We start from the raw sequence: 25859 nt of genomic DNA on the forward strand, positions 1-25859 counted from the left end.
TTTAAAAATTGATGTACTTTTTTTTTCGTTGAATTTTTTAAAGCGGAAGAAAGATCTTCCATAAAAAATTGATATTAGGATTATGTCAATTATACCAACAAATCAAATAATCATTCTTATTTACAACTTCAATTTTGAAGAAAAATCTGATTCAAGAAATTTAACGAAAATGAAAAAATTACATCATGTTTTCAAAAATCGGAACTAAATTGAAAAAAAATATATAAAAAACTGGAAGACCAAATTGATATTTTTGAAAGAAAATAGAAACCAAAAAAATAATCTCAAAAGATTTTATATAAATTAGTAAAAACATTATATCCACTTTTTTCATTATAATATAAAAATAAAATAAAAATTATAATTATTGTTATTATTATAATTATAAAATTAAATATAAATTATTTTTATAATTTTACTATAATTAATTCTCATTTATAATGATTAAATTTTAAAAAATAATCAAATAAAAAATAGTTAAATTACACAAATAATCATTTAAAAGATAATATTAATAAAATAATTATTTTTATTTAAAAAATATTTAAAATATAAAAGTAAAAAATAAATGTGGACAAAAAAAACTTTTACTTATTTATAAATATAAATGTATACAGATTTATTAAAATATTAAAATATAAAATATATAAAATATATTACAAATATTAATTTTTTAAAAAATATATTTAAGATTATATATTAATAAATATAAATATAAAAAAAATTGGGGGGGCCATGGCCCCCCTTAGTCCCTTCGTAGGTCCGTTACTGCCTGTCTCACTCATTTTTTTAAGGCACAAAACAAACTCTCACAACACCACATATCTCATAATTTTCTCTTTTTATAAAATCACCCTCATGGGTACATTCATCAAACTTCTTAAATAATTTTAAATGAAAAAAAAAATAAAAATCAACTTATTTCGTAAATTAAACTTAAATTCATGCATAAATAATTATTAACAATATTTATATGTTCATTGTTCCATTAACTCAACTTAATCTAAAATCAAATTAATGATTTGGTTCAAGTTATATGATGAAACCAATTTGAAAAATTTATAAATATGTATACTTTGAATTTGTTTTTAAATTTGTCATCATTTAGTTCGAATTTTATTCGATGAATCCAATCATACATTTGATCTCATTCACCTTTTGAGTGTATTTTATTTAGGAAAAAAGATAATTAGACATCCAACTAAATTTTAACATCCATCTAACACTTTCATACAAGTTAACAGCAAAAGCGATTTGTTTGTTTCGAAGAAACCAAAATCATTATTAAATTGATTCTATTTAGATTGTAAATCCAAAATTAACTTAAATAGTGTGCACCATGCTCACATGCCATACTATTTTATTTAGTCTACCCAATTGTTACACATAATCCCTTGGATCTTCTTTCCCTACTGCTATCAAATAATAAGTTATATATTAAGTTGCTTCATTATAGAATATATTTTCTTTAGAAGAAAAACATGTCATTTTGTTATATGTTACACCAATACCACAATATTAATAATTATTACCATCATAGAATAAATTAACTACTTCACATATTTAGAGATTTTTATAGTGATGAATCTTTAATAAAAAAATTTACTATGAGATCTATAAAGAGTATTTAAAATCTCAAGCTGAAATCTATTAGCAAAGTAAATATCGAATGAGATGTTAACCGGTCTTATATTCTATGTGACATTAAACCACTTGCTAGAAAAAATAGTATAAGATTAAAATAAGATATTTTACTGATGACACCTCTCTTCATATTACCGAGGAGCTAGTTTAAATAGCTGAATCAAGAATTTATATAAAGTTCAATTTTAATTTTCTTAAAAATAGAGTTTAATTTAAATCGGAATAACAGCAATTGAATGAGCTCTGAATCGAAAATTAGATAGACAGATAGAAGATTAAACCGATTTTAAAAACATGTAAGCTTTCTATTATAGTTAATTTTTTTCAAGTTGAAATTGTTAACGGATTTTACTGGTTCTTGTTGAACTTAAATATAATTCACCGAATTTGTTGATTTTCATTTCATATTCATAACCTATAATACATTTATGTGAAATTTAAAGGGGCTTCATATAACACTGCATAACAAGATTTATAGGACATGTTTTCTAGTGCTTTCATGTTACACTAAAGTGTCCAAAAGCAATAGTGTAGATTCCCTTAAAGGCATAAAAAATAGCGATAGTAACAGTAAAGCAACTTACCAACACTATAGCAGCTTTGCCCCTACATACTATATAGTGAAGAAATGAATATGTGCCTTACTTGAACAGTCTTTGTTTTTGGAGACACAAAAAACTGTACTTAGATCCTTGGACATCGTGTCTATTCAAGGAAATACAAAAAACGAAAACCTTTCAATCTCACAAGGTTCCGTTATATTTTGAGCAAAAATTTAGGGTGATGGAGGTTGAGTTGGGGCTGAAGATCACAAGAACCCAAGATGATAACACTTCCGTTTCTGATTTCCAGTTTGCCAAAGACAGATCTGGACCTGTCTTCTTTTCCAAAGAATCTGATTCAAAGCTCATCCTCACAGCACATCTTAAAGGTTTCTTCAGTCTTGTGTAGATTTATGTTAATCTTTTCTTTCTGTATTAATTAATTAATATTGTTAATGGTGATGTGCAAGTGCAGGGTATAAGAAAGAGGACATTGACATCAATATCAGTAAAGATGGGAGTGAGATTTGTGTGAGTGGGGAGAAGGAGGTGCAGGAAATGCAAATGATACCGTTCAAGAAAGAGATGAAAACCAAAGGGTTTGCGAAGAAGTTTAGAATCCCTGAAGGGGTGGTTTTGGATCGGATAAGGGCTAAGTATAAGGAAGTGGATGCAGTGTTGACAATTGTGATGCCAAAAATGGAATTGGGAAAAGGAATGAGAGAAATTGAGGAGGTGCTGGAAAGAGAAGAGCCAGAAAATGTTGTGGATAGCGTGACGCCAGAGCCAGAAAAGATTGAAGAGGAAACAGCTCCGGTGAAGAAGCCCAAAAAACCATGGACTCCTTGTCCTCCTTTCTATTTTGGAGGATCAACTTTGCTTCTCACTCTTCTATTTCTTGTAATGCACTATATTAGAGCCAGAAAGAATTAATCTTTTTCTTGTAATGGAGAAATAGAGTTTAAGTTTGCTCAGGGATTATTTATCTTAATTTTTCAGTGTCTCCACCTATAAAGTATTATTTTTGTGTATCTACCTATATATAATTATGAAGAGTACTACGTAGTTTAAGTTTGCCTTGACATTCAAGTTCAATCATGGCAAACAAAAAACTATAGGTGGTCCAATCCAATGAATCGTTTGTTTATGAGATTCTGACATTGTTACAAAAAACTATGGGTGGTCCAATCTTGTGTTTGTTTTGAGGTTACATGAAATGTCCTCCCTTTAAAATGCACTTCCAACCAAATCTTTATTAGAGTGAAGTATAAAATTAAAGTACACTATATATTTTTTTTTTCTTTCGAGTTTATATGCATCATTTAAAATTTTATTTCAAGAAGGAACATAGTTATATTACATCACGAGACAAATATTTTTAAAGTTTAAGCAAATAAATAAAATAAAATTACGATTATTTTAGACTTCTTCATTTTCTCACTATTCAATATGGGAGGAATAAATGTTAAATTGATGGCACATTCCAAATTCTATCTTTTTTCTGAAGTTGTCTTCAATGAAATTCCTGATTGAATTCTCGGTATCTTTTTAATGGAATGAAACTGAGTCTTATTTTGCAAAAAAAGTAACTAAATAAAATAGTTTAACTGAAGTGCCATAATCACACATTATCTCAAGTTTATTAACTTCTATAATATTTAATTTAAAAGATATGGATATAATAATTTCTTTCTTATTAAAAATGTATTACTCTCCCAAAGTCAGGGATGTGAAAAAAAAACTCGTACTCGCATGTAGTTATCCACGAATAAAACCCGCAATAAATAAAAAATAATATTGAAAATGAATATTCACAGGTAACAGGTACGAGTATTTTTTATATCTGCATATTAATAGGACGACGGGTACAAATATCATAGTATTCGTACATGTAAATATCTGTTTCTGCTATACTCTAATTTAAATTAAAAAATTAAAAAAAATGATTAAAACATTAATACATTGATTTTGAATTGATTATTTTTTATCAATTGGTTTTAAAAAATTTGCATTTATTTGTAAATTATCATTCAACACTATTTAAATGCATTATTGTTTAAAATTTATAAATGTTATGCATTCTATTTTTATTTGAAATTATGATTAGAAGTTATTATTAAATATTAATTTTTTCTTTTTGTAAATACTTGTGAGTACTCAAAAATATTCGTAGATATTAAAAAAAATGTAAGTATCCGTAACGAATACCTGAACGACATATATGAATACGGGTACAAAACAAATTTTTGATTTTTGTCCAACAGATAAAGTATGAAGTTACTACCCTGACATCCTACACAAACCATGAAAATTAAATTGTAAATAACATGAATGGTTGAAATAATTTTTCTCAATGGGTTGCATATAACTGGGTACTAAGTATAATAGGCCCAATAATTGACCCAGTACACCATTACATATTAGCTGCCCATTGCAAAAGCCAACCACTACGTTTCTACAGCAAAAATGACCCAAAAAAGGGTTATTACTGACTGAAGTCACAGTGCTAGTGCATCTTCCTCAAGTTTGCTTAATTTATTAATTTATTTAGTGGGCAGGTAATGAGCATTTTGAGAACATTGATTAAAGTGAAGAAATAAAATCAGAAATTAACAATAATTTAATTATACATATATTAAAGGTTTACATTTTTTATAATTTTACTTTTTTACTCTTTCGGATTTGAACGAGTAGAGGTTACTTTCTTAACAAAAACAAATTGAATTTTTTTTCCTCTTTTTTTTATCAGAACAAGTTGAAAATCTACTTGAAAACAAATAGATGAGTTTCATTTAATTGTTAGTGACTTGATAACCCATTTCTATCTTCTAAATTCAAGTTTTACTATTAGAACAGAATAATATTAATATATATATATATATATATATATATATATATATATATATATATATCACTTTTCACTTTTCACATTCATTTATTTTTTTATGACATGTATCAAATAATTATTTAGATTTTTTTTCTTCCTAAAAGAAAACCAGCCATCTAAATCAGCTCTCTTTGGACGTTATACAAGTTCATCCAGTGAAGCATGGATACCTCCAACTTGAGATTTCATAAAAAATCGACTAAGATTGTTGCTCTTCGGGGGAATAACAGGTTTTCAGTATATGGAAATTTTGTTCTTGTTTAGTCAGGCTATTGTGGTTAAACCTTCAAGGAATTTACTTGTATATGTTTAGTTTATAGAAAGATTATGTACGAAAATGATTACTTTTCATCATTTATTAAATTGTTATCATATTTGAGATCCTCACATATTATATATAGTCATTGTTTTGATAACATGTCTCAATAATAGATAAGGAAATATTTATTTTCAACATACTTCAGAGGAGAGGAATTCTTGTGTTAGCTGGTTCACCAAATATGAAACTTCTAATTATGAACATGAACCTATTTTTGTTTGGGAATCTTATCTCGTTGAAATTAGCATTACTTTATTTCCCAGTGTCACTGGAAGTTTGTTTATGAGAGAAGTTGATTAGTTTTCTTTTTATATTTATCAAAGTTAAGAATAAATGGTATTGTAATTTACATATACTTTCAACTCACCAAGAGTTTTACTATTTCTCCACATCCAAACGCCACATTTTAGAGTCATGTGATGTTGTTAAAGCTAATTTAATATCATAAAAAAGTAAAAAACAAAGTGCGAAGTATAATACATGACACTAATATTAGTTACTTTCACATGTTGAAACATTTCCTCAAGAGTGTAAATTTAAATAAAGTTTTCAAATAAATTTTGTATGTGACCACAAGACAACACTACACATTATCTCTAATTTTATCTTTCATGACAGTACTAAATATATTAAGAATATTTGTCATCCCATAAAACAAAAACCAGGGTATTAAGATATCACCACTAAATTGGATAATCAATTATATATGCAACAAGTTGGACTCATTATTTTTAGGAGATCAAATCTCTTCTATGTACTATATTGATTCATCTTTTTTTTCCATAGAAATAAAACATTGTTGTTTCATAAATACACAATTTTAGTTTAATGTTTGTCTTTCTCTTGGAGTTTAACAATTTAAATCAGAGTATATCACAGTTAAATGTCACAGTCAAATTTGTTAAGTTTATATTGTCATCCGTTATTGGATTCTCCAATTTCATGTTTAAAATATCTAATTCTTAAATTGAAGACTGTTTTAAAAATTTGACATCAACTAAAAATAAAACCGAACTATATTATATAAATATATACAAATTTAATGTAAACTTCACTTTCTAAATTGATATCAAAATCATACAAAGCTTATATCATGTTAAGCGTGTCTCATTTTTCAGGTTATAATAATATTAAATGAGATCCTATTTATGTTTAAATAATATTAATGAATTTACTTGAGTACAATGATGACACGTATATCTTCAAATCAACATTTTTATTAAACCAAAAGGTATATCCGATTCTAACATTTTAGGTTATGTTGTTTTATCGTTAAAATGGAGATTATGGTATACGTAGTTATAGAAAAACGAAAACTAGATTAATTTTTATGAATATATTTAATATAATAAAGTCTTACTGCAATTTTAATGTTTTTTTTTCTCTTATGTATTATTCATGGTTAAGAAAACTAAAATAGAAAGAGAGTTTTTTGGAGATTAAGGTAGAAAAAATAATTGGTGTTGAGTAGTTCTTTTTTGACAACTCGTTGAGTAGACTAATTCATCAATTGTCCAACTACCATATGCATGAGAAGCTCTTAGGTTAGGTAGACACAAAGCCATCTTCTAAAGCAGACGTTGTCACTTAATTGCATGCTACTACATCAATTTGCTATAAATATAAGGGCATACCTTCAACTTTAGTCATTCTATTGTATCTCAGAAATTTGTTCTTTTATCTAAGACTAGATAACATAATCAAAAGCAAACCATTTTCCTTGATGTATTCATATTGCATTGAGCTGGAAAGAGAATAGTTTGCTTCTGAAGCAAAAAATCGTACATTCTTCTAAACCTAGGCACAAGTTGCAGACATAGCATGTGCATACAGATAGATAAAGATAAACTAGTAGAAATCATCATGAAGACACTTAAAAAGACATAAAATAGATTGTAATTATTTAACAGTTGAAAAATATTACTTCGATGACACTTAAGAGATATAAAAATAGATTGTAATAATTCACGTAACATGAGAAACAAAATTGATGTTCAATGGAATAATAACAACAACGTAATGTGACATTGCCTTACCCGCTGAATCAAAACTATGATATTTTCCAGCAGAAAAGGAGGGAGAAGCTATCAGAAAACCTTTCAAACACTTCCAAGTTCTAGCACAAATGTTACATCCACATCCACAGCCGATTCCTGATGACTTTAAGAGATGTCATAAAGATTACATTGACCAGCGCTACTGTCACTGGCTCCAAATTCAATTCCGGATGGCAGTAACCTAGTCAAAGTCCACCAAATTCAACAGACAATTCAGACACAGATAACAGATTATGTTTGTGAGATTCCCAATTCAATATGTAATCGTACAGTGAATGCTTAAGGGTGACAGACTGGTCTGATTTTAACTGACTAACCCAAATGCTATTGCAAAATCTTTGAGATCGTATTTTCCTAACACGGGTCAATAGAGCAGAAAAAAAAGTACTTGACCAACATCAATGCCATTCTGAATTCAAGCCCACAAATGATAATGGAACAAAAAGAAGACTTAAGCATATGAACGGCATTGTCTTTTTCTACGTTTAGCACTTTTATAGTTTAAAGGAAACTAAACAATCCTAAGACTGCAAAGGAAATAAAGATTGTACCATAATTTGGTCTTCCAAACCAAACACAGATGTTAGTATATTAACCAAAGGGATTTCGCTAATACAATCAGGGTGAAGCAAGTTACAGCGAAATTTGATTAGACAAAAGCAACGTTACAAGACAAAAACAAGAGGAGAGGAAAACAAAGCATAGATCACAATGATCTACTTCAATATCCTACATTCTATACATTTTATATGATTTTTAAATACAAGAATCCTTCCCCTTGCCATTTCCTCGCGGGTATAATCTTCATTTCAAATTACCAGACTTTCATTTGCCACTTTTTATATCCATTGGTAATTGGCTTCTTCATTTAGTAGTATTGTATTTCCATAGAAGCAAAATTAAGTTATCAGATCATCTCAACTTGTATTTGATTACAGCACCCACAAATAAATGATGCGGGTAACAAGTTATTCAGCATAGGTTGGCCTACCAAGAGAGTCAATCCCTTCTGTTCGACTGCGAACAATTTTATGAAAAACCTGCCTTACTTGGCGCTCCAAAGGGTCCAGCCCGTCTTTCAAAGCATCACAAACTTGTGAAACGTCCTGCACTATCTGCTTAACCTCCCGCTCTTTGTCCTCTGTCAACGGGAAGATCACAGAATCAGACAATTCATTCATCGATCTAGCACATTTCTCAATCTGATGAATCTCCCTGAGCAAGCCACAGGAATTCTTGCGATCCCTCTTCTTTGACTCCTCCATGATCCTTTCGTGAAGAGAGAGTAATGCAGCAGCCCAAGAGAAATTCCTGGGAATGGTAAAGTGGACATGTAACCCGCGGTCCTGGCACGGAATTGCTGCCACAAGAGCCCACATAACAAACAACAGGACTGAATTCATGATGAACAACGTCATTGCAATTCCATTAGAAGCCACAAGATCATTTGCCTTTGGTGGATTAATGCTGTTCCCAATTGCTTGGAGCTGCTTGGCAGCAGACCAGGTCCGAGAAACACTCCATGAAAGCGATCGAAAATGTCCTAAAGACCGATGATGATAGCCACTACCGCTACTATGACTGTGACCATGACTATGGCTATGATGATGATCTTTATAACCAGTGTTGCGGCTAAAGGACCGGTTTCTATTCGCCATTGAGGCATTGGAGTCCTTATCATCGAGCATCCCAATTGCCAAATCAGCGAGGGCCTTCCTGGCTCTTCGAAATTGGCCCTCGCCAATGCTCCTCTGATTTCCCAATGCATAGACAACAATCTCTAACAGCTTCTGCCATTGGCGAATCTGCTCAATCCCATCACGAATAGCGTTACAAACATCCAAAGCCTTGACACTGCGGTCAAAGTAATCAGTCACCATACGATCCAAGGGGGGTCTCAACGACTGTGTCTTCTGGGCGCAGACAATGGCTCTGAATTCCTCTTGGCAACTCAGGAAGCAATCAAGGAGCTTCCCAACCCATGAGAGGGAAAGCAAATCATCATGGGCCACCGAAGAGAGTTCCAAGAACCGGTCAGTGACGTGTTGCTGAAAAGATTCCATCTCAGCCTCAAAGCTTGACCCCTCCATGGAAATGGAGTGAACCTGTTCGCGACGAAGACTGAAAAGTGCACGGCCAAAATGGGTTAAAGAAGCAGGAGACGACCCTTGGTAGTCCGTCGCGGGCATTCTCGGAGACAACGCAACTTACACAAACTCACTCAATCCTCCTCCAACACCTGTCTCATGAACCGAGATACCAAAAATCCAAACAAGACCAAATGTTCTCTCCAATTTTAATTCACCTCACTTTTAAAACCAGAAATCAAAAACTCAAATTTCACACACTCGATTCACAAAGAAACCGATACCCCCCAAAAAAGAATAATAATAATAACAATCTCGGGCTTAAAACTTCTACAACTTCAATTTGAAACCCAGGAATTGAAAACCCAAAATTTTCCTAGAAATTCGAAATTGAACTTCCTGAAACTAAATAAAATCCCCTCCAAATTGAAATTGTAGTCACTCCGATTGGAAAACCCAGAAGTGACAACCAAATTTGGGTTTGAATTTGAAACCAGTGAAACAAAAGAAGAGGGAATTGAGAATAAAAAACACAAGTCAGAATATTTCAAAGACGGAGGGAGAGAGAAGCAGAAAAGGAAGTGAGAGAAAAAGAGAGAAATGTGGGGAGAAGTGAGGCATGGAACCCTAGTAGGAAGGTGAGGGCTTATATTAGGGACAATTGGTCCGCGTAACACGGTGGTTGGAAAATAAAAACAGCGAAATGCGCAGAAACAAAAAACGAACTCACGAAATAAAAAAAGAAAATCTATTTTCCCGGATTAGTAGTAATAGAAAAGTTTAGGTTTAAATCCATGGTTAATTAGTGAAAATTTTAAGGTTGAGAGAGAAGTTTGAACGCGCACCCAACACGTATCGGACACGCTGGCAAGAACCAAGATTCTTAGTTAGTGGCGTAGATCCCAAGGAACAAGTACGGATTATATATTCGCCGTTGATTTTTCAAACAGGGACGTTTCTGTTATCACCCCTGTACGACAGCACCTGAAGAAGGTAAACGAAGGGTTAGGTTAACGTCCCAGCCTTTTCTTTTTCCGAAAAAATTTTAAAAAAAGCTAACTTTTTCCTAAAACAGTACTTTACTGTAGTATTAAATAACAGAATATTTAATGTGTAAAAAAAAGATAAAAATATTGATAGACAGAATATGTGGAAAAATAATAAGAATATCTTAGAAGAAAATTTAGAATTTTTTCTATTTAATGATTTAAGGTTAGAGTTTGGAGCAACCATACATGCGGCACCAGGTGGAGGAATGATGGGATTTGGTGTCACGTTGGGTCCAGAATGCAGTCATTGGGATCTGTTACCATCAAAGACTTCTGTGCACTCTATTTATTTTCCTTTTAAAAAAAACTTGGATAAATGTATATGTAAATTATTTAAAAGTTAGAAGGAATGGAGAAGAATAACCGAGTATTATTGATTAATTAAATGTTTTCAGAATATGGATAACATTTATGTAAAACTTAAACTTCAATAACAACATTTATGTAACAGTTTATGACACCAGCAGGATGACTCATCTTTTTTTTATGTTATCTTTAGAAACTGATTATTACCTAATATAAAACAAAAAGGTTGTCTACTAGTAAAATATAAAGTTGAATATTTACTTATGTTCTCATTTTTCTTCATTTTTCTACTAACATATTTTTATACTTTCTCCTTTCATGAGAACGAGTTTAGTTTTTAAGATTTTCATTTTTCAAAATATTATTATTATTATCATATTAAACTAAAATTAAGTCATGATATCTAATAAATATTTTTTAAAATTAAATTAGGCAATCTATTATTATTATTATTAACAAACTACTATGTTTATATTCAAATCTACTTTTTTCTGCACAAAAAACATTTTCTTACTCTGAGTTTTAGCAAATTTTAATGTTTTAAAAATTTCAATACTGTAATAAAATTGCTTTTAATCCATATAGTCAAATATTTCTATATATTATTGTTAAGTTTGTTGTTGCCTTCAACAATGCAAATTTTTTTTTCTAAGCATTTAATGCAACAGTATAACAAGAATTGAAATTCAAAATGTAGAATAACCTATAATTTATTTCATGTGATTGATTGATGATACAAAAATAGTAATGTAATATTTGCCTTTTTTACGTTGTAGATTTTCCAGAAAATAAGCAATGGAAAGAAATGTAAGAAAGTGTAAAGAGAGGAATGGGTTTGTGAGAAAAGACGTGGCTGAAACAACCGAGTCTACGATGGCGCGTGAGGGACTGGGTCCGTTCATTCATACTTAATTTTTCGCTGCTTTCTAGAAAAAAAAAAATGAAACTCCGAAAAGACTAATACCAAGAACTTTATTTTAAAAATAAATAATAATTGATTGAAAGGTTCAAAAGTGCAATGTATGTATTGAGATTGTAATTGATGGGTGCAACCAATGGTTAGTATTGTTTGCATTGGTAGCTATGATGTGACACTCAACTCGCTTCCATCATCATTTTTTTTTTATATGCATATATCAATATCTCTTTATTTTACTTTTTCCTTTTAGATAATGGTGTTTAAGTCATGACTTAGCCAACCACAAAGATAATACATCAACTTTAGCTTACGTTATCTTTTCGTAACAAAATTGCAAAATACTTTTTCATCACTAATTACTCGCCACTATATTTTTTATATAAATTATTTATAAAACAAAAATTCAATTAAAATATATAATTCAATATTGTCTATAAATATATAAATAACAAAAACATAAGTTTCTAAATAAAATATTTGAATAACCTTTTCTTGTAGATTTTAACTTTTGAGTGAACAAAAATTCATTTAAGCAAACTTTGACTTGTTTTTTCAAGTTATATATATGAAACCTCTTTTATTTGAAAGGTTTTTTTATTGAAAGAAAAATATTGTTTGAAAAAAAAACGTTAAACTTAATTCCTTTTTTAATTATATATATATATGAGAAAACACAAACCTCTTGTTGATTAAACGAAATAATTTAACCATGTGTTTAGAAGAATCTAACTACCTTAATTTAAATTATTTTATGTTGCTTCAACTATACTATTTTTTTTTCTTTTTTTGCATGAAATTAGTCATGAATCTAGGTAATGACTAAAAATAATGAAAAATATTATATATTTAAATAAAAAATATTTTTGCAGGGTTGAAAAGAAAAAGAAAATCATATTTATAACAAATAAAACATATTTAAAAAAAATTAGTTGGTAGTAGTATTTAAGTTTTTAATCTTTGCTAAAAGAAATTACTTAAACTTAATGTCTGAACACGGCCTCTTTGTAGGATTATTTTGAAAAGGGTTAAATATGTTTTTGGTCCCTCAAGTTTGAGCAAAATTTGGGTTTAGTCCCTCATCAAAACTTTTGACCAATTTAGTCTTTCATCTTTCAAAATGCGTGAATTTAGTCCTTTTAACCAAATTTTGTTAAGTTTAACTGACATTTCAAGTGCATTTCATGATAGTATTTAAATTATTTATACTGTTTGACACATTTTTGCTTCAATATTAACTTAAATACTATCATGAAATGCGCTCGAAACGTCAGATAAACTTAACAAAATTTGGTTAAAAGGACTAAATTCACGCATTTTGAAAGATGAAGGATTAAATTGGTCAAAAATTTTGATGAGGGACTAATTTTAAATTTCGTTCAAAATTGAGGGACCAAAAACATATTTAACCCTTTTGAAAAATATATTTATGAAAAACTACAAAATTTGGGGCAATGAAAAGAAACAACAATCCTTCATCCTGAACACTATAAAAATAAGAGAGTGGAAAGAGCAATGATTAAGCCAATTGTCAGAAAATTTGTTGATTTCTCAACAAATACATCTTGAGAATGAGAGAATTTAATGAAAAAGTTGCTTTCAGTAATGTCAGTAGAAAGTGAAGTCTTTCAGGAATGAATGATATCAACATAGACAAACTAGGGTTTAACTAATAATTTTAAAACCTTCTTACCCAATTAAACACGTCGGTATGTATGCAACACACTCTTTTAATTGATTTACTGATTTGATATTTATTTATTTCATTATTTTCACAATTATATTATTAATATCAGCTTAATCTGCGTTGCGATACTGGTTTGATTTAAATTTTGTGATCAAAGTGACATGCAATACATTCTATAGAATATATTGCAGTGAAAAGTTGTATTGTAATTCAATTATATATAATTTGCATATATTAAAAACCATTCAATTTTATTATAGTTGTTTTCAAAACCATGTTTATACTGTTTTTGAATAAATTATACTATTTAAAAATATAATGACAATCTGCTATAAAATACTAAAGTTAAACATATGCATATGATACCTTATAAAACTTTTTTTGATGCTCTGTAATATTAATCTAATGCTAAAATATATTAAAGTTTTTGTTTTATTAAAAAATGTTTTCGTAAAAAGAAAACTAAGAAAAGAAATTTTATTGGAAGAGGAAAGAGGGCTGATATCTATGAATTAAAAATATTGAGACAGGGACGTTCAACTAGCTCTTCTGACAGTTACCATCTACCAGCAAGCTCGTAGTTGTTGTTGAATGAAACCTTATCTTTATATATTTATTTATGCCAAAGAAAAAAAGAAAGGGATTAAAGAATAGAATGGAGCCCCACAATTGTAAGATGGAGAAGCCAAAAACATTTTGTTTTACTTTCATGCTCTAATAAAAAAAACCTTATTAATCAATTTATTAAACAATCTCACGTGTGGGTTGCTCTTCCAGATAAATTATCCCGACTTGGATCTTGAATTCAGTTAAAATATTAACTATAAAGATAAGTTTCACATTAAAAAAATTATGAATTTGATATGATAATATATATTTTATATAGGACACAAATATTTTGACACCGCATTTACTTTTATTATTATTTTTTTACTTTTAAAAATAAAAGTTACTTTTTATTAAAATTATTTTATTTTTATAAAATTTATCAAATAATCCTTAAATAATGTCGAGCAACATTTTTTTCTTAGATAAACATAGTATAATATTTTTACATAAGTTAATTTATGTTTTATTAATATTATATCTTTCCTATTAATGTTTAGTTCAAAGATCTAATAAACTAAACCTAAAAATGGATTGGTCTACATTTATAATCTCAATGTATTGTAAGACTCGAAGGTAAAACGGTGTCCCAAAATTTATGTCTTGCACATGCACATGTGTATTCAAAACCAAAGGGTTGGCATGGACTTTGAATACCCTTGTTTTCCATTTTTTATGCATGTAGATAAAGAAACATCAATAATTATCTTCCATCGAAAACCTGAGTTGTTTTGTTTCACATATGTGGATGGCTCTTCAAATACTTTATACACAAAAATAAATATTAATATCCCTTATCAAATATTAACCTTATATTAGAATTGTATGAACATACTTTAAAGTTGAATTTTATAAATTTATAATGTAGAAGTAATTTATAAATATTTTTCTCCTTTGTTTTAAACAGAACAATAACCGAGTTTCAAATTGAATAATAGGTTGAATACGATCATCTAAATAATACCTACTAATTGAAAGTTGAAAATTTTAAAAATATAATTAGATCAAATAGTGTTTTGTTTGATCAATAATTGACAAATATTTATATAAATATTAAAAGACATTTATTAAAAATGCACAATATACTATTTAGGGAAAACTTTTGTAGAAGCTTCTCATGATTTAAATTCAAACTATAAAACATTTTACAGTAAACTGTTTGGTATTAACTAAAATTCATTAGAAGTTGAACTGTCATTAGAATCAATTATAATAAATAATAAAAGTAACAATAAAATTTACTAGAAAATGTTAAAGATACACGAGGCTGGTCATTCAGTTGTGGTCCTAAAACGAAATTAATGAACACATGATGACAATGAGACTTATCCACGTTTTTTTTTTCATTTTCAATGGAACACTTTTTATTTTCCGACCTTTCTGTTTTTCTAAAATCTGGCATAAAAAAAAAAGAGAAAAGAAGTTGAAAGATTTATTTTAGATATAAATAAAAGTGATGTTAATCTTCTCCCTTATATATATATATATATATATATATATATATATATATATATATATATATATATATATATATATATATGCATCTTTTTATATGTGGTAAATCAATTAGGATTTTTTTTACTGTTTATTTTAGAGTTAAATATGTTTTTTATCCTTTAATTTTTATTAAAAATTAAAATTAATTTTTATTGGAAATTTTGAACTAAGTTAGTCTCTTATCTTTATAAATGTGTGAATTTAATCTTTTAAACCAAAATTTGTTATTTTTTAAGTTTATTTGACGTTTCAAATGGGTTTCTCAAAGCGAACATGTGTAAATAAACTAAAATACTATAATAAAATATGTTTAAAATATCAAATAAACATAATAAATTTTAGTTGGTTAAAAAAACTAAATCTACGCATTTACAGAGGTAAGGGACTAAATTAGTTCAAGATTTTCAAGAGAGATTAATTTCAATTTTTATTGAAAGTTGAAAGATAAAAAACATATTTAATCCAAAATTTTATACTCTATTTTAAAATTTATGTTATTATTATTATTTCCTTAAACTTCTATGTTTAAAAAAGAAAATATGTATCACTTAGACTGTGAATTAATCATGATATTTTATTTTTTATTAGTGTTTCGGGTGTAGGGACCAAGCGCCTACTAAAGAATCTCTTCAAGCTTACTCTACTATCCACTGCGACGATAACTCCGAGAAAATCCACTCCTTAGCTCGATCGGCTGGGATGACGATCGAGGTACCTGTCTAAAGGGCTCCGATGCTTAAGTCAGTAAAAGACCGATCAGTGTATCAATATATCTGCTGCAATAAATGCAAAATTAAGATCCTCACCAACCTACCTTTGGGCCCTATTTATTGTTTTCGGTGTGGGCCTGTGATTAGGGTTTCTTAATCATGGCCCAATGACTCTTTAATCAAGATTACTGACTCGTTTAATGTTAATTAACCCGATTGACTGGTTATTTGACCGTACAACTGATGGCCGCTTGACTGGGTTAGTTATACTGTTTGTTTTTAACAAGTGAACGATTCGTGTATGCTTGATCGACCGACGGACGCATGTGGAGGATTACACAAGTCTAAAGAAATTGATCAATTTGTCATTTGTTATGGTTAGGTTCTATTCCTGTTTGTCCGATCGACCGATATGTCATTTAAGGATCGCTCGATTAGGTGTTACCTGTAACATCCCTGGCTACCCTTCTCCGTCCATTCATACCGGGCCCAGAGGCTGTCAGGTTACTACAGCCCGATGCACCCCAACCCCTCACCCTTTTCCGTCCATTCATACTGGGTGGGTTGTTGCCAGTGGGAATCGAACCCCCAACCTGACCTTTAACACCTCTGGTTCACCAGTAGATGCTACCAGTTGTGCTGCAGCGCAACTGGTAGCATCTACTGGTGAACCAGAGGTGTTAAAGGTCAGGTTGGGGGTTCGATTCCCACTGGCAACAACCCACCCAGTATGAATGGACGGAAAAGGGTGAGGGGTTGGGGTGCATCGGGCTGTAGTAACCTGACAGCCTCTGGGCCCGGTATGAATGGACGGAGAAGGGTAGCCAGGGATGTTACATTACCGATGGACCGATGGACCCGAACGTGGTTGGCTGTTGACTTATTTTCTTAACCGTTTGACCGATGGTCCTACAGGTTATTCACGAACCGTTCGACCGATGGTCCTACAGTTTATTCATGAGCCATTCGACCGATGGTCTTTTGTCGATGCTACACGATTTGCTGGTAGAACCGATTGACCGATGGGCGTACAGTACACAAGCCCCCCCAGCCTCGAGCGATGGGAGTGAAGCGAGGAGGTTTAGTAGAACCGTTGTGCCGATTGACCGCTGGTGTGCCTCTCAACGGTTATCTTGCCTCGTAGATCGTGCCTGACAGTTATGATTTGAAGCGTCGCGAAGTATGGTCCGTTGATCTGCGTGTGATCGTAAGGTTTTGAGACTGCCACGTGTCACATGGTCCCCCTATAAATAGGTCTGTGTGGTTGTCGTTATTTTCACGTTTTCCTTTCTCTTTCTAGCCGAGTCTCCGATCGATTTCTTCTATTTGCAGGTAAAAAATGTCTTCCAGCGCATCGAGTTCAGATGGTTTGTCGGGTGGGGCGGTCGGGACGTCTGGGGGCGGCGGGTCGATCTCCGCCTTGTTCAGTTCTTCCGACTCGAGGACATCGCTCGGGGGGTTATCAAGCTCGACGGATTCTCCCGTTCAGCCTAGCGGCAGCCCGGAAGCTGAGCAACCGGGCGCCGAGGCGGTGGATCAGATTGTGGTTTCAGACGAAAGTGGGGACGTCATAAGTATAGACGTTCGCGACGAGGGGGAGCAAGCTAATCTGTCAGAGATTCAGGGGTACAATTGGGCCCCTTACGAGCCGCGCACACATGCGACGAGGTTCCAGTGGGGCAATGACCTTGGTGATCTGGTCGAGCGGACCAAGATCTTTGGTGATGAAGTGGAAGACGGGCTCCTTCGGGTTAAGGTGTGTGCCAGCAACGAGAGGGTCTGCCACGGGAAGGGAGCGGCGCGGCTGGAGTTTTTCTACGTCTACGCTTGCCTCTTCCAGGACTTGGGTTTGACCGTGCCGTTCCCCGAGTGGCAAATGGCGGTCCTTCGTCAGATTCAATGTGCGCCGACCCAAATACACCTGAACGCCTGGGCGTCGATGCAAGCATTCGACGTTTTATGCCGAGCGGCCGGTCTGACACCAACCATGCCCTTGTTCCTTAATTTCTACAAGACTCGACCGACGACGTCGAAAGGTTGGGTTTCTTTTCTCGGGGCGAACAAGAGCTTGTTCACCCTCTACCTTGCTTCCTACAAGGGTTTCAAGATCGGCTTTTTTAAGGTCGCGATTCCCGGTAAGGGAAGGAAATATATTTTTGATGAGCAGAACCGGCCGAAGTTCCCTTTGTATTGGACGGCGTTTCCCCCTCCTACCGATGCTTGGGCCGAGGAGCGGTTGACTCCTGCCGAGCGGGCCGATCTAGCCGTCCTCAAGACCCTACCCGACAAGATCCCCCCGCGGCGACTGATGCAATGCCTCCGCTCCCCGGATTTGCCGAGGGCGGTTTATGGTAGTTGTTCTGATCCTCCCGATCATTATATCTGTTGCAGCTAACTTATTTGTTTTGTTGTTTCGCAGATATCATGGCCCGGACGACCGTTTCTAACGCGGAGTTTCTGGCTCGTGCTAAGAGTCGACGAAGGGAAGAGGATACTGCTGAGGAGGTGGCGCCACTCCAGAGTGTCCCCGCTGCCCTTTCGACCGGTCGTGTGCCTGCCACCGCCGCTCCGATTGGAGCCTCGGGTGTCGTATCCAGACCCCGCTTTATCGTGAAGCCCCCCGGCTCTCCCACCGGTCGACCGTCCAAGAAGAACAGAAAGGAGGAGACGTTCAGATCGCTGGTTGACGCCCTTCTCGGCGGCGACGTCCGGCTGGACGAGGAGGTCTCCTTTCAACTGGGACCTCGGGTGACGGACATACTCAAAGATGTTTCCGAAGAAGAGGCCCTTCGAACTGCCGGGGAGCTGACCCTTTGGCTTGTTGCCGTATACACCAAGTTTCCTCACCCCGACCGGAGCAGGATGGAGAGCTTGGAAAAGGAGCTCGCAGCGGCAAAGATGGAGCTCAGTGAGGTGAAGGTCTCAGCGTCGGACCTGAAGATTCAGTTCGACCGATTGAACGACATCAAGGCGAAACATGCTAAGTGTGCCGGTCTGCTAAAGGCCGCCGAGGATCGGGCGAAGGCGGAGCAAGCGAAGACAAGCGAGGCCGCTGAGGAACTTCGCAAGCTCCAACGACGTTTTGACGATCTGACGCTGGAGCAGATGGCTGCCGCCGAATCAGCCTCAGACTGGCAGAAAAAGGCCAAGGAGTTCCAGGCCGAGCTGCGAGTGGCCGACGAGCAAGTATTTGCTCAGTACGAGGCGGGCTTCCAGAGTGTTGTTGATGATTAAACTGTCTTTTACTATAAATGCTCTCCCGACCGGTTTGATGTTCATTTGGGGGTGGTTGAAGGGAAATTGGAAAGGGTCTTCGATCGGCTGGACGAGGTCAATGATCCTCCTGCGAACACTTGATTTGTATATTTACTTGTGTATTTTGACATAACTGATCGAACCCCATCGACCATTCAGTTGATGGCGTTCGATCGGTTATTAGGCCATTTTTTGACAAACACTTATGTAAATATTAGATGCCTTCTTCTTATTTCGTCTGCTAGCTTCTATCTGTTTTCGTTTGTTTATTGCTTCGCGCTGGCGATCCGCCATATTATTGTTGTTATTTCTGTTAATTAGCTGCGCTTGATATCGAACTAGTCGGACTATCGGCGTGCAATTTTCAAGTTTCTTAAAGTTATCTTGATTAACTGTCACGGAGGGTCGACCTTTGCGCGTTCAATTTTAAGTTTTAGATCGTAGGTGTAATACCTCGATCGGCTAGGACAGCTCGTGTCACTTATTTACCCATAGGGTTAATTAGATCGCTTAGATCGGTGTTGACGGAGCGGGACTTCCTCTTGGTAGTCCGCATCTCGATCGGTCAGGCTTTGCTTGGGTCCCGTAGGGAGCCCCATCAGTCAGCTTGTTAGATGAAGTTGTATGCAACACTCATTTTATTCATAGTGTCAGCTATAGTACATTTTGAGGTGCGACACGTTCCATGTGTTTGATATTTGTCTGCCGCTCAGGTATTCCAGCCGACAGGCTCCGTTCTGTAGGCTTTCTGTCACGCGAAACGGGCCTTCCCAGTTTGGCGCTAGCTTTCCTTGCGCTGACTTTTTGCGTGCTTCATTGCTCTTCCTCCATACCAAGTCTCCTCTGATGAAGCTCCTTGGTTCAACCTTCGCGTTATACCTCCTCGCCACCATCCTCTTGCATGCTTCGGCCCGCACGGCCGCTCGCTCCCTACATTCGGTCGTCCAGTCCAATTCCTCGCGCAGGCGTCCACAGTTTACCTTGAGATCTTGCATGCCCCGCCGAAGAGTTGGCTCCCCCACTTCAACTGGCAGCATAGCGTCTGTTCCATATGTCAAGTTGAAAGGAGATTCCCTTGTCGTCCCATGCGGGGTGCACCGATAGGCCCAAAGGACCTGCGGCAGCTCGTCTACCCATGCTCCTTTGGCTTCTCCCAACCTTTTCTTCAACTCAGCCACTATAATCTTGTTCATGGCCTCAGCCTGACCATTGGTCTGGGGATGCTCGACCGAGCTGGTCATGTGTCGTATCCCCACTTGCTTATAGAAGTCCTTCAGCTTCTTGTCGATAAACTGACGATCGTTGTCGGTGATGATTATGTGGGGAAGGCCGAAGCGGCATATGATGTTGCGCCAGACGAAGGAGTGGACCTGCCGAGCGGTGATGTTGGCTAGGACCTCTGCTTCGACCCATTTGGTGAAATAGTCCACTGCGACAAGTATGAATTTCTTCTGCGCTCTGCCGATAGGGAAGGGCCCAACGATGTCCATTCCCCATTGTGCGAACGGCCAAGGGGCTGTCAAGCTGTGCAACTCGGTTGGAGCCCTCTTAACGTCATTTCCATGAGTTTGGCATCCTTCACACTTGCGTATCATGACCTCGCAGTCTTGTTCCATGGTCGGCCAAAAATAGCCTGCTCGGAGTATCCTCGCTTTCATCATCCTCCGACCGGTGTGCATTCCACAAATGCTATTGTGGACCACGTTCATAACGTACTCGGCTTCGTCTTCTGATAAGCACTTGAGGAGCGGCACTGTGAAGCCTCTCTTGTATAGGTCTTCTCCGATGACTACGAATCAAAGTGCTCGTCTTCTCTCCGTCGGGCTCACTTCTTCTCCCGCCTCGCACCTCTTCAAGAGTTGTCGCACCTCCCCTATCCAACCTGCCGCTCGGTCTGCGGCAGCGCACTCTCCTGCGGAAGGTCTCATCAGGGTTTGTCTGATGATGGTTTTCAGCTGGCCTTTCTCTTTTCCTTCCGCCAGTTTAGACAACCTATCAGCTCTGGTATTTTCCGCTCGGGGGATGTGATGGATGGTAATCTCTTCGAATTCCTTCATGGCTTCGACTACTTTATGATAGTACTGGAGCAACAAGTCATCCTTAACCTGATACTCTCCCTGTACCTGCCCGACCACGAGCTTCGAATCAGTGTTGCATTTTAATTTCGTCGCTCCTAAGTCTTTTGCTAGCCTTAGCCCGACGATCAGCGCTTCATATTCTGCTTGGTTATTCGAGGCTTTAAACTTGAACTGTAAGGAATGCTCCACCGTGAAACCACTCGGTCCCTCGATGACGATCCCTGCTCCAGCATTACGTTTATCCGATGATCCATCGACGAAGAGAATCCACATATGCTCCGACGGGGGGATCGGTCCGTGGAGTTCAGCTGCAAAGTCTGCCAAATGTTGTCCTTTGACAGATCCTCTGGGTTCGTACTTGAACCCGAACTCGGATAACTCGACCGACCAGGCGATCATTCTACCAGCTAAGTCGGGCTTCCGGAGTATCTTGGCTATGGGATGATCGGTGCGGACGATCACCTAGTGACTTTGGAAGTACTGGCGTAGTCGGCGTGCGACTGTCAATAGCACCAAGGTTATCTTCTCTATCAACTGATACCTTGTTTCTGCGCTCTGCAATACCCGACTGATGAAGTAAACAGGCCGTTGCTCCGGGATTTCTTGTATTAAAGCCGCGCTAATCGTGTCGTCTGACACCGACAAGTATAACTGCAGGGGCAATCCTTCTACCGGTCGGCTCATTATTGGGGGACTGCTGATCATCACCTTTATTTGCTGAAACGCCGCCTCGCATTGACCGTCCCACTTTTCTGCAGTCTGCTTTTTCATTATCTTTAGTATCGGCCTGACCTTCTCCGTCAGCCTGGGTAAGAAACGTGCCAGAGAAGTTAGCCGACCTATCAACCGCTGGACCTCCTTCAGGTTTTGGGGCTTCTCATCTCAGTAATAGCAGCGCATTTGTCCGGGTTTGCCTCTATGCCTCGGGCGGTCAGCATGAAACCCAGGAATTTCCCGGTCGGCACCCCGAAGACACTTCTCAGGGTTGAGACGCATATTGTATTTGCGCACTTGGTGGAAGACCTCGCCGAGGTCGCGCACGTGGTCTTCGGCAGTTTGCGACTTCACGACCATGTCGTCCACGTACACCTCCATGGACCGACCGATCTGCCTCCTGAAGACCTGGTCCATCAGCCTCTGATAGGTTGCCCCCGCGTTCTTCAGACCGAACGGCATGACCTCGTAGCAGAAATTTGCTCGATCTGTAATGAACGCCATTTTGGATCTGTCCGGGCCATACATAGGGATTTGGTTGTACCTTGAGTACGCGTCCAGGAAGCTCAGGAAGTTGTGTCCTGAGGCCCCATCCACCAGCCGATCGATGCTGGGTAACGGGTATGCGTCCTTCGGGCAGGCCTTGTTGAGATCGGTGAAATCGGTGCACATCCTCCACTTCCCGTTCGTCTTCTTCACCATGACCACGTTAGCTAGCCACGTAGTATACTTGATCTCTTTGATGAAACCAGCTCCCTCTAGCTTCTTGACTTCCTCCTCGACCGCTCTCCTTCGCTCCTCTCCCATTTTTCTCTTCTTCTGAGCAACTGGGCGGGCTTCCCGGAAGATGGTCAACTTATGGGACATCACATCATGGTGGACGCCTGGCATGTCAGCGCTCGACCATGCGAACAGATCTTTGTTCTCTAAGATCACCGCCCTTAGGAGCTCTTCTTCTTCCGCGCTCAGGGCTCCCCCAATCTTGGTGACTTGTCTAGGTTGGCTCCCGATCGGGATCTCCTTGGTTTCTCCTTCTAGTTGCAGCCGATCCTCTGTGTTCGTTCGGGGGTCCAAGTCTGTCATGGCTACCTCCGAACGGTGCTGTTTCCGCGCACGACTATAAGGAGTGATCCTCAATCCTGCGACATAACATTGCCTGGCGATTTGTTGATCTGCATGCACCGTGCATATTGTCCCCTTGTCCGACGGGAACTTCATGGCCAGATGCAGGGTGGATACGATCGCTTCGAAGGCGTTCAGACAAGGTCTCCCTAGCAATACATTGTAGGAGGTGTTAGCTTCAACTAAAAGGAATCTAACCCTTACCTCTCAGTCGTCCTTCCGTGAGCCGATCCTGGTACGAAGTTCCAGGTAGCCCCTTGTGTCGACTCGCTCGCCAGAGAAACCAACGATCTGCTCGTTATATGGGACGATCAGGTCCTCCGAGAGGTTCATCTTCCGGAAAGTCTTCCAGTATAAGATGTTGACGGAGCTTCCCTGGTCAACTAACACCTTCCCGATCCCATACTCGGCTACCTCTATTGAGATGACCATCGGATCATCATGATCAAGGTCGGGCGCCTTGAAGTCGTCGTCCGTAAACGTGATGGGGGGCATCGACCGGATCTTCTTTTCCACCAGATGAACCGACTTTAGCGCCCGGACGTGTCTCTTTCGAGCTGTAGAGCTCGATCCTCCTCCGGCGCAACCTCCGGAGATGGTATTGATATAACCCCTAAGGGGTTTATCGTGGCTCCGACTGCGGCTCCTCCTTGGGCTATGATGCGCCCTAGACGGTCCTCTCCTTCGCCTCTCAGGTTCGGGCTCTCTCCGCTTCTCCCATCGGGCCAGGGGGGCTCTTCTTACTGGGCTCCTGTTCCTCGCCGGGCTTTGCGGAGGACGATCTTGTCGAATATACTTCTTCAGATGTGTCTGCCGAATAAGCTCTTCGATTTTGTCGCGGAGCGTGTGGCACTCTTCAGTAGTGTGGCCGATCGTCCTATGGTACTGGCAGTGCTTACTACCGTCGGCATCGGGTGGTGGGGGCTTCTTTCTGACCGCGGGAAGTGATTCGACGCTGAAAGCTTCTTGTAGAATCCTAGCCCTAGGAACGGCTAAGGGGGTGTACGTCGTGAACTTCGGTGGTTTCTTCTCGCTGGGCCGTGCCAAAGGTTTGTTTGGCTGAGGTGCGGCCGGCTTCGCGGTTGCGGCATCCTCCTTCTCCCTCTTCTTCACCTGGAACTCTTGCATATCTTCCATCTGTATGAACTTGGCCGCTCGTTCCCTCATCTCCTCCATCGTCTTCAGTTTCTTGCGGCTTATCTTGTCCGTGAAAACTCCCGGCTGGAGCCCATATGAGAAATGATGTCGAGCGATTTCGTCGCTGAGATCCTTTATCTTGACCGACATCTGATTGTACCGATCGAGATAACTCCTCAGCGATTCCCCATCTTCCTGCCGAATGATCACCAGGTTATCGACCATCAGAATGGCTGGCTTCAGGGGCGCGAATTGTGTGCTAAACCTTGCCTTCAGAGTGGCAAAAGAGTCAATACTACCGGCCGGCAGCTCGGAAAACCATTCCAACGCCTCCCCTGTCAAAGAAGTCGAGAAAACACGGTACCAGATGGGGTCACTAACTGCGTGGAACATCATCTGATGCATGAAGACCCGCATGTGATTATCTGGGTTAGTCGTGCCATCGTACTTATCGAACGTTGGGATTTTCCACTTCTCTGACAGCGGCGTCTCCAAAATGTACGATGTAAAGGGGGAGAATCCCGACGCAGGGATCGGTTGACGCGATGGGCGGCCCCCATCGTTTGCTTCCGAGCTCTCCGCCATCGTGTGCGACGGATTTCCCCTCGAAGCCTGCGTCTTCTCAACCCGAGCCGGCTGTGATTGCTCCTGTCCTGTTGGTGGAGGACGACTCTCCACCCATTCGGCATCCCGGTGCTGCTGCACCCGACTTAACCTGAGCGGGTCGGGTACAGTAGGCGTCGACGAGATCCCTTCTTCCTTCCGCCTTAGGATGGCGTTCTCCTCCGCAAGATCTGCATCTGCACTTCATAATTCCTCTGCATCTCATCCATCCTCTGCTGCATCGCCCTTATCATCTCCCTAGTGTCTGCTTGATCATCCGCCATTCTACCTCCGTCTATGTTGCTGTTCCGGTTCCTTGTGGTCACCATAAGGGTACTCTCTTAAAGAAGACTGCTCGGCCCCACGGTGGGCGCCAAAATGTTTCGGGTGTAGGGACCAAGCGCCTACTAAAGAATCTCTTCAAGCTTACTCTACTATCCACTGCGACGATAACTCCGAGAAAATCCACTCCTTAGCTCGATCGGCTGGGATGACGATCGGGGTACCTGTCTAAAGGGCTCCGATGCTTAAGTCAGTAAAAGACCGATCAGTGTATCAATATATCTGCTGCAATAAATGCGAAATTAAGATCCTCACCAACCTACCTTTGGGCCCTATTTATTGTTTTCGGTGTGGGCCTGTG

General features: G+C 37.5%; 3 protein-coding genes across 3 annotated transcripts; 1 reads left to right on the plus strand and 2 right to left on the minus strand.

The window, feature by feature from the left end:
- Positions 1–2286: 2286 nt before the first annotated feature.
- Positions 2287–3376, plus strand: LOC114192529 (22.7 kDa class IV heat shock protein). The gene is made up of 2 exons (XM_028082277.1): positions 2287–2575; positions 2662–3376. The coding sequence occupies exons 1-2, from the start codon at positions 2428–2430 to the stop codon at positions 3117–3119; spliced, it is 606 nt and encodes a 201-aa protein (XP_027938078.1). The 5' UTR covers positions 2287–2427; the 3' UTR covers positions 3120–3376.
- Positions 3377–8012: 4636 nt separating this feature from the next.
- LOC114191110 lies at positions 8013–10200 on the minus strand. Its single transcript, XM_028080286.1, has one exon. The coding sequence runs from the start codon at positions 9636–9638 to the stop codon at positions 8418–8420; it is 1221 nt and encodes a 406-aa protein (XP_027936087.1). The 5' UTR covers positions 9639–10200; the 3' UTR covers positions 8013–8417.
- Positions 10201–23683: 13483 nt separating this feature from the next.
- LOC114191406 lies at positions 23684–25545 on the minus strand. The gene is made up of 2 exons (XM_028080578.1): positions 25506–25545; positions 23684–25413 (listed from the first exon to the last, which is right to left on the minus strand). The coding sequence occupies exons 1-2, from the start codon at positions 25543–25545 to the stop codon at positions 23684–23686; spliced, it is 1770 nt and encodes a 589-aa protein (XP_027936379.1).
- Positions 25546–25859: the final 314 nt, after the last annotated feature.

Source organism: Vigna unguiculata, chromosome 7 (assembly GCF_004118075.2).
Source record: "Vigna unguiculata cultivar IT97K-499-35 chromosome 7, ASM411807v1, whole genome shotgun sequence".
In the NCBI taxonomy this organism is placed as follows: domain Eukaryota; kingdom Viridiplantae; phylum Streptophyta; class Magnoliopsida; order Fabales; family Fabaceae; genus Vigna; species Vigna unguiculata.

Bases quoted from the DNA above. Each gene is read 5' to 3' on its own strand.
- LOC114192529 (XM_028082277.1), top strand. From the start codon at position 2,428: ATGGAGGTTGAGTTGGGGCTGAAGATCACAAGAACCCAAGATGATAAC. The intron at 2,576-2,661 runs GTTTCTTCAGTC...GTGCAAGTGCAG, and splicing joins CCTCACAGCACATCTTAAAG to GGTATAAGAAAGAGGACATT.
- LOC114191110 (XM_028080286.1), bottom strand. From the start codon at position 9,638: ATGCCCGCGACGGACTACCAAGGGTCGTCTCCTGCTTCTTTAACCCAT.
- LOC114191406 (XM_028080578.1), bottom strand. From the start codon at position 25,545: ATGGTGACCACAAGGAACCGGAACAGCAACATAGACGGAG. The intron at 25,414-25,505 runs GTAGAATGGCGG...TATGAAGTGCAG, and splicing joins GAACAGCAACATAGACGGAG to ATGCAGATCTTGCGGAGGAG.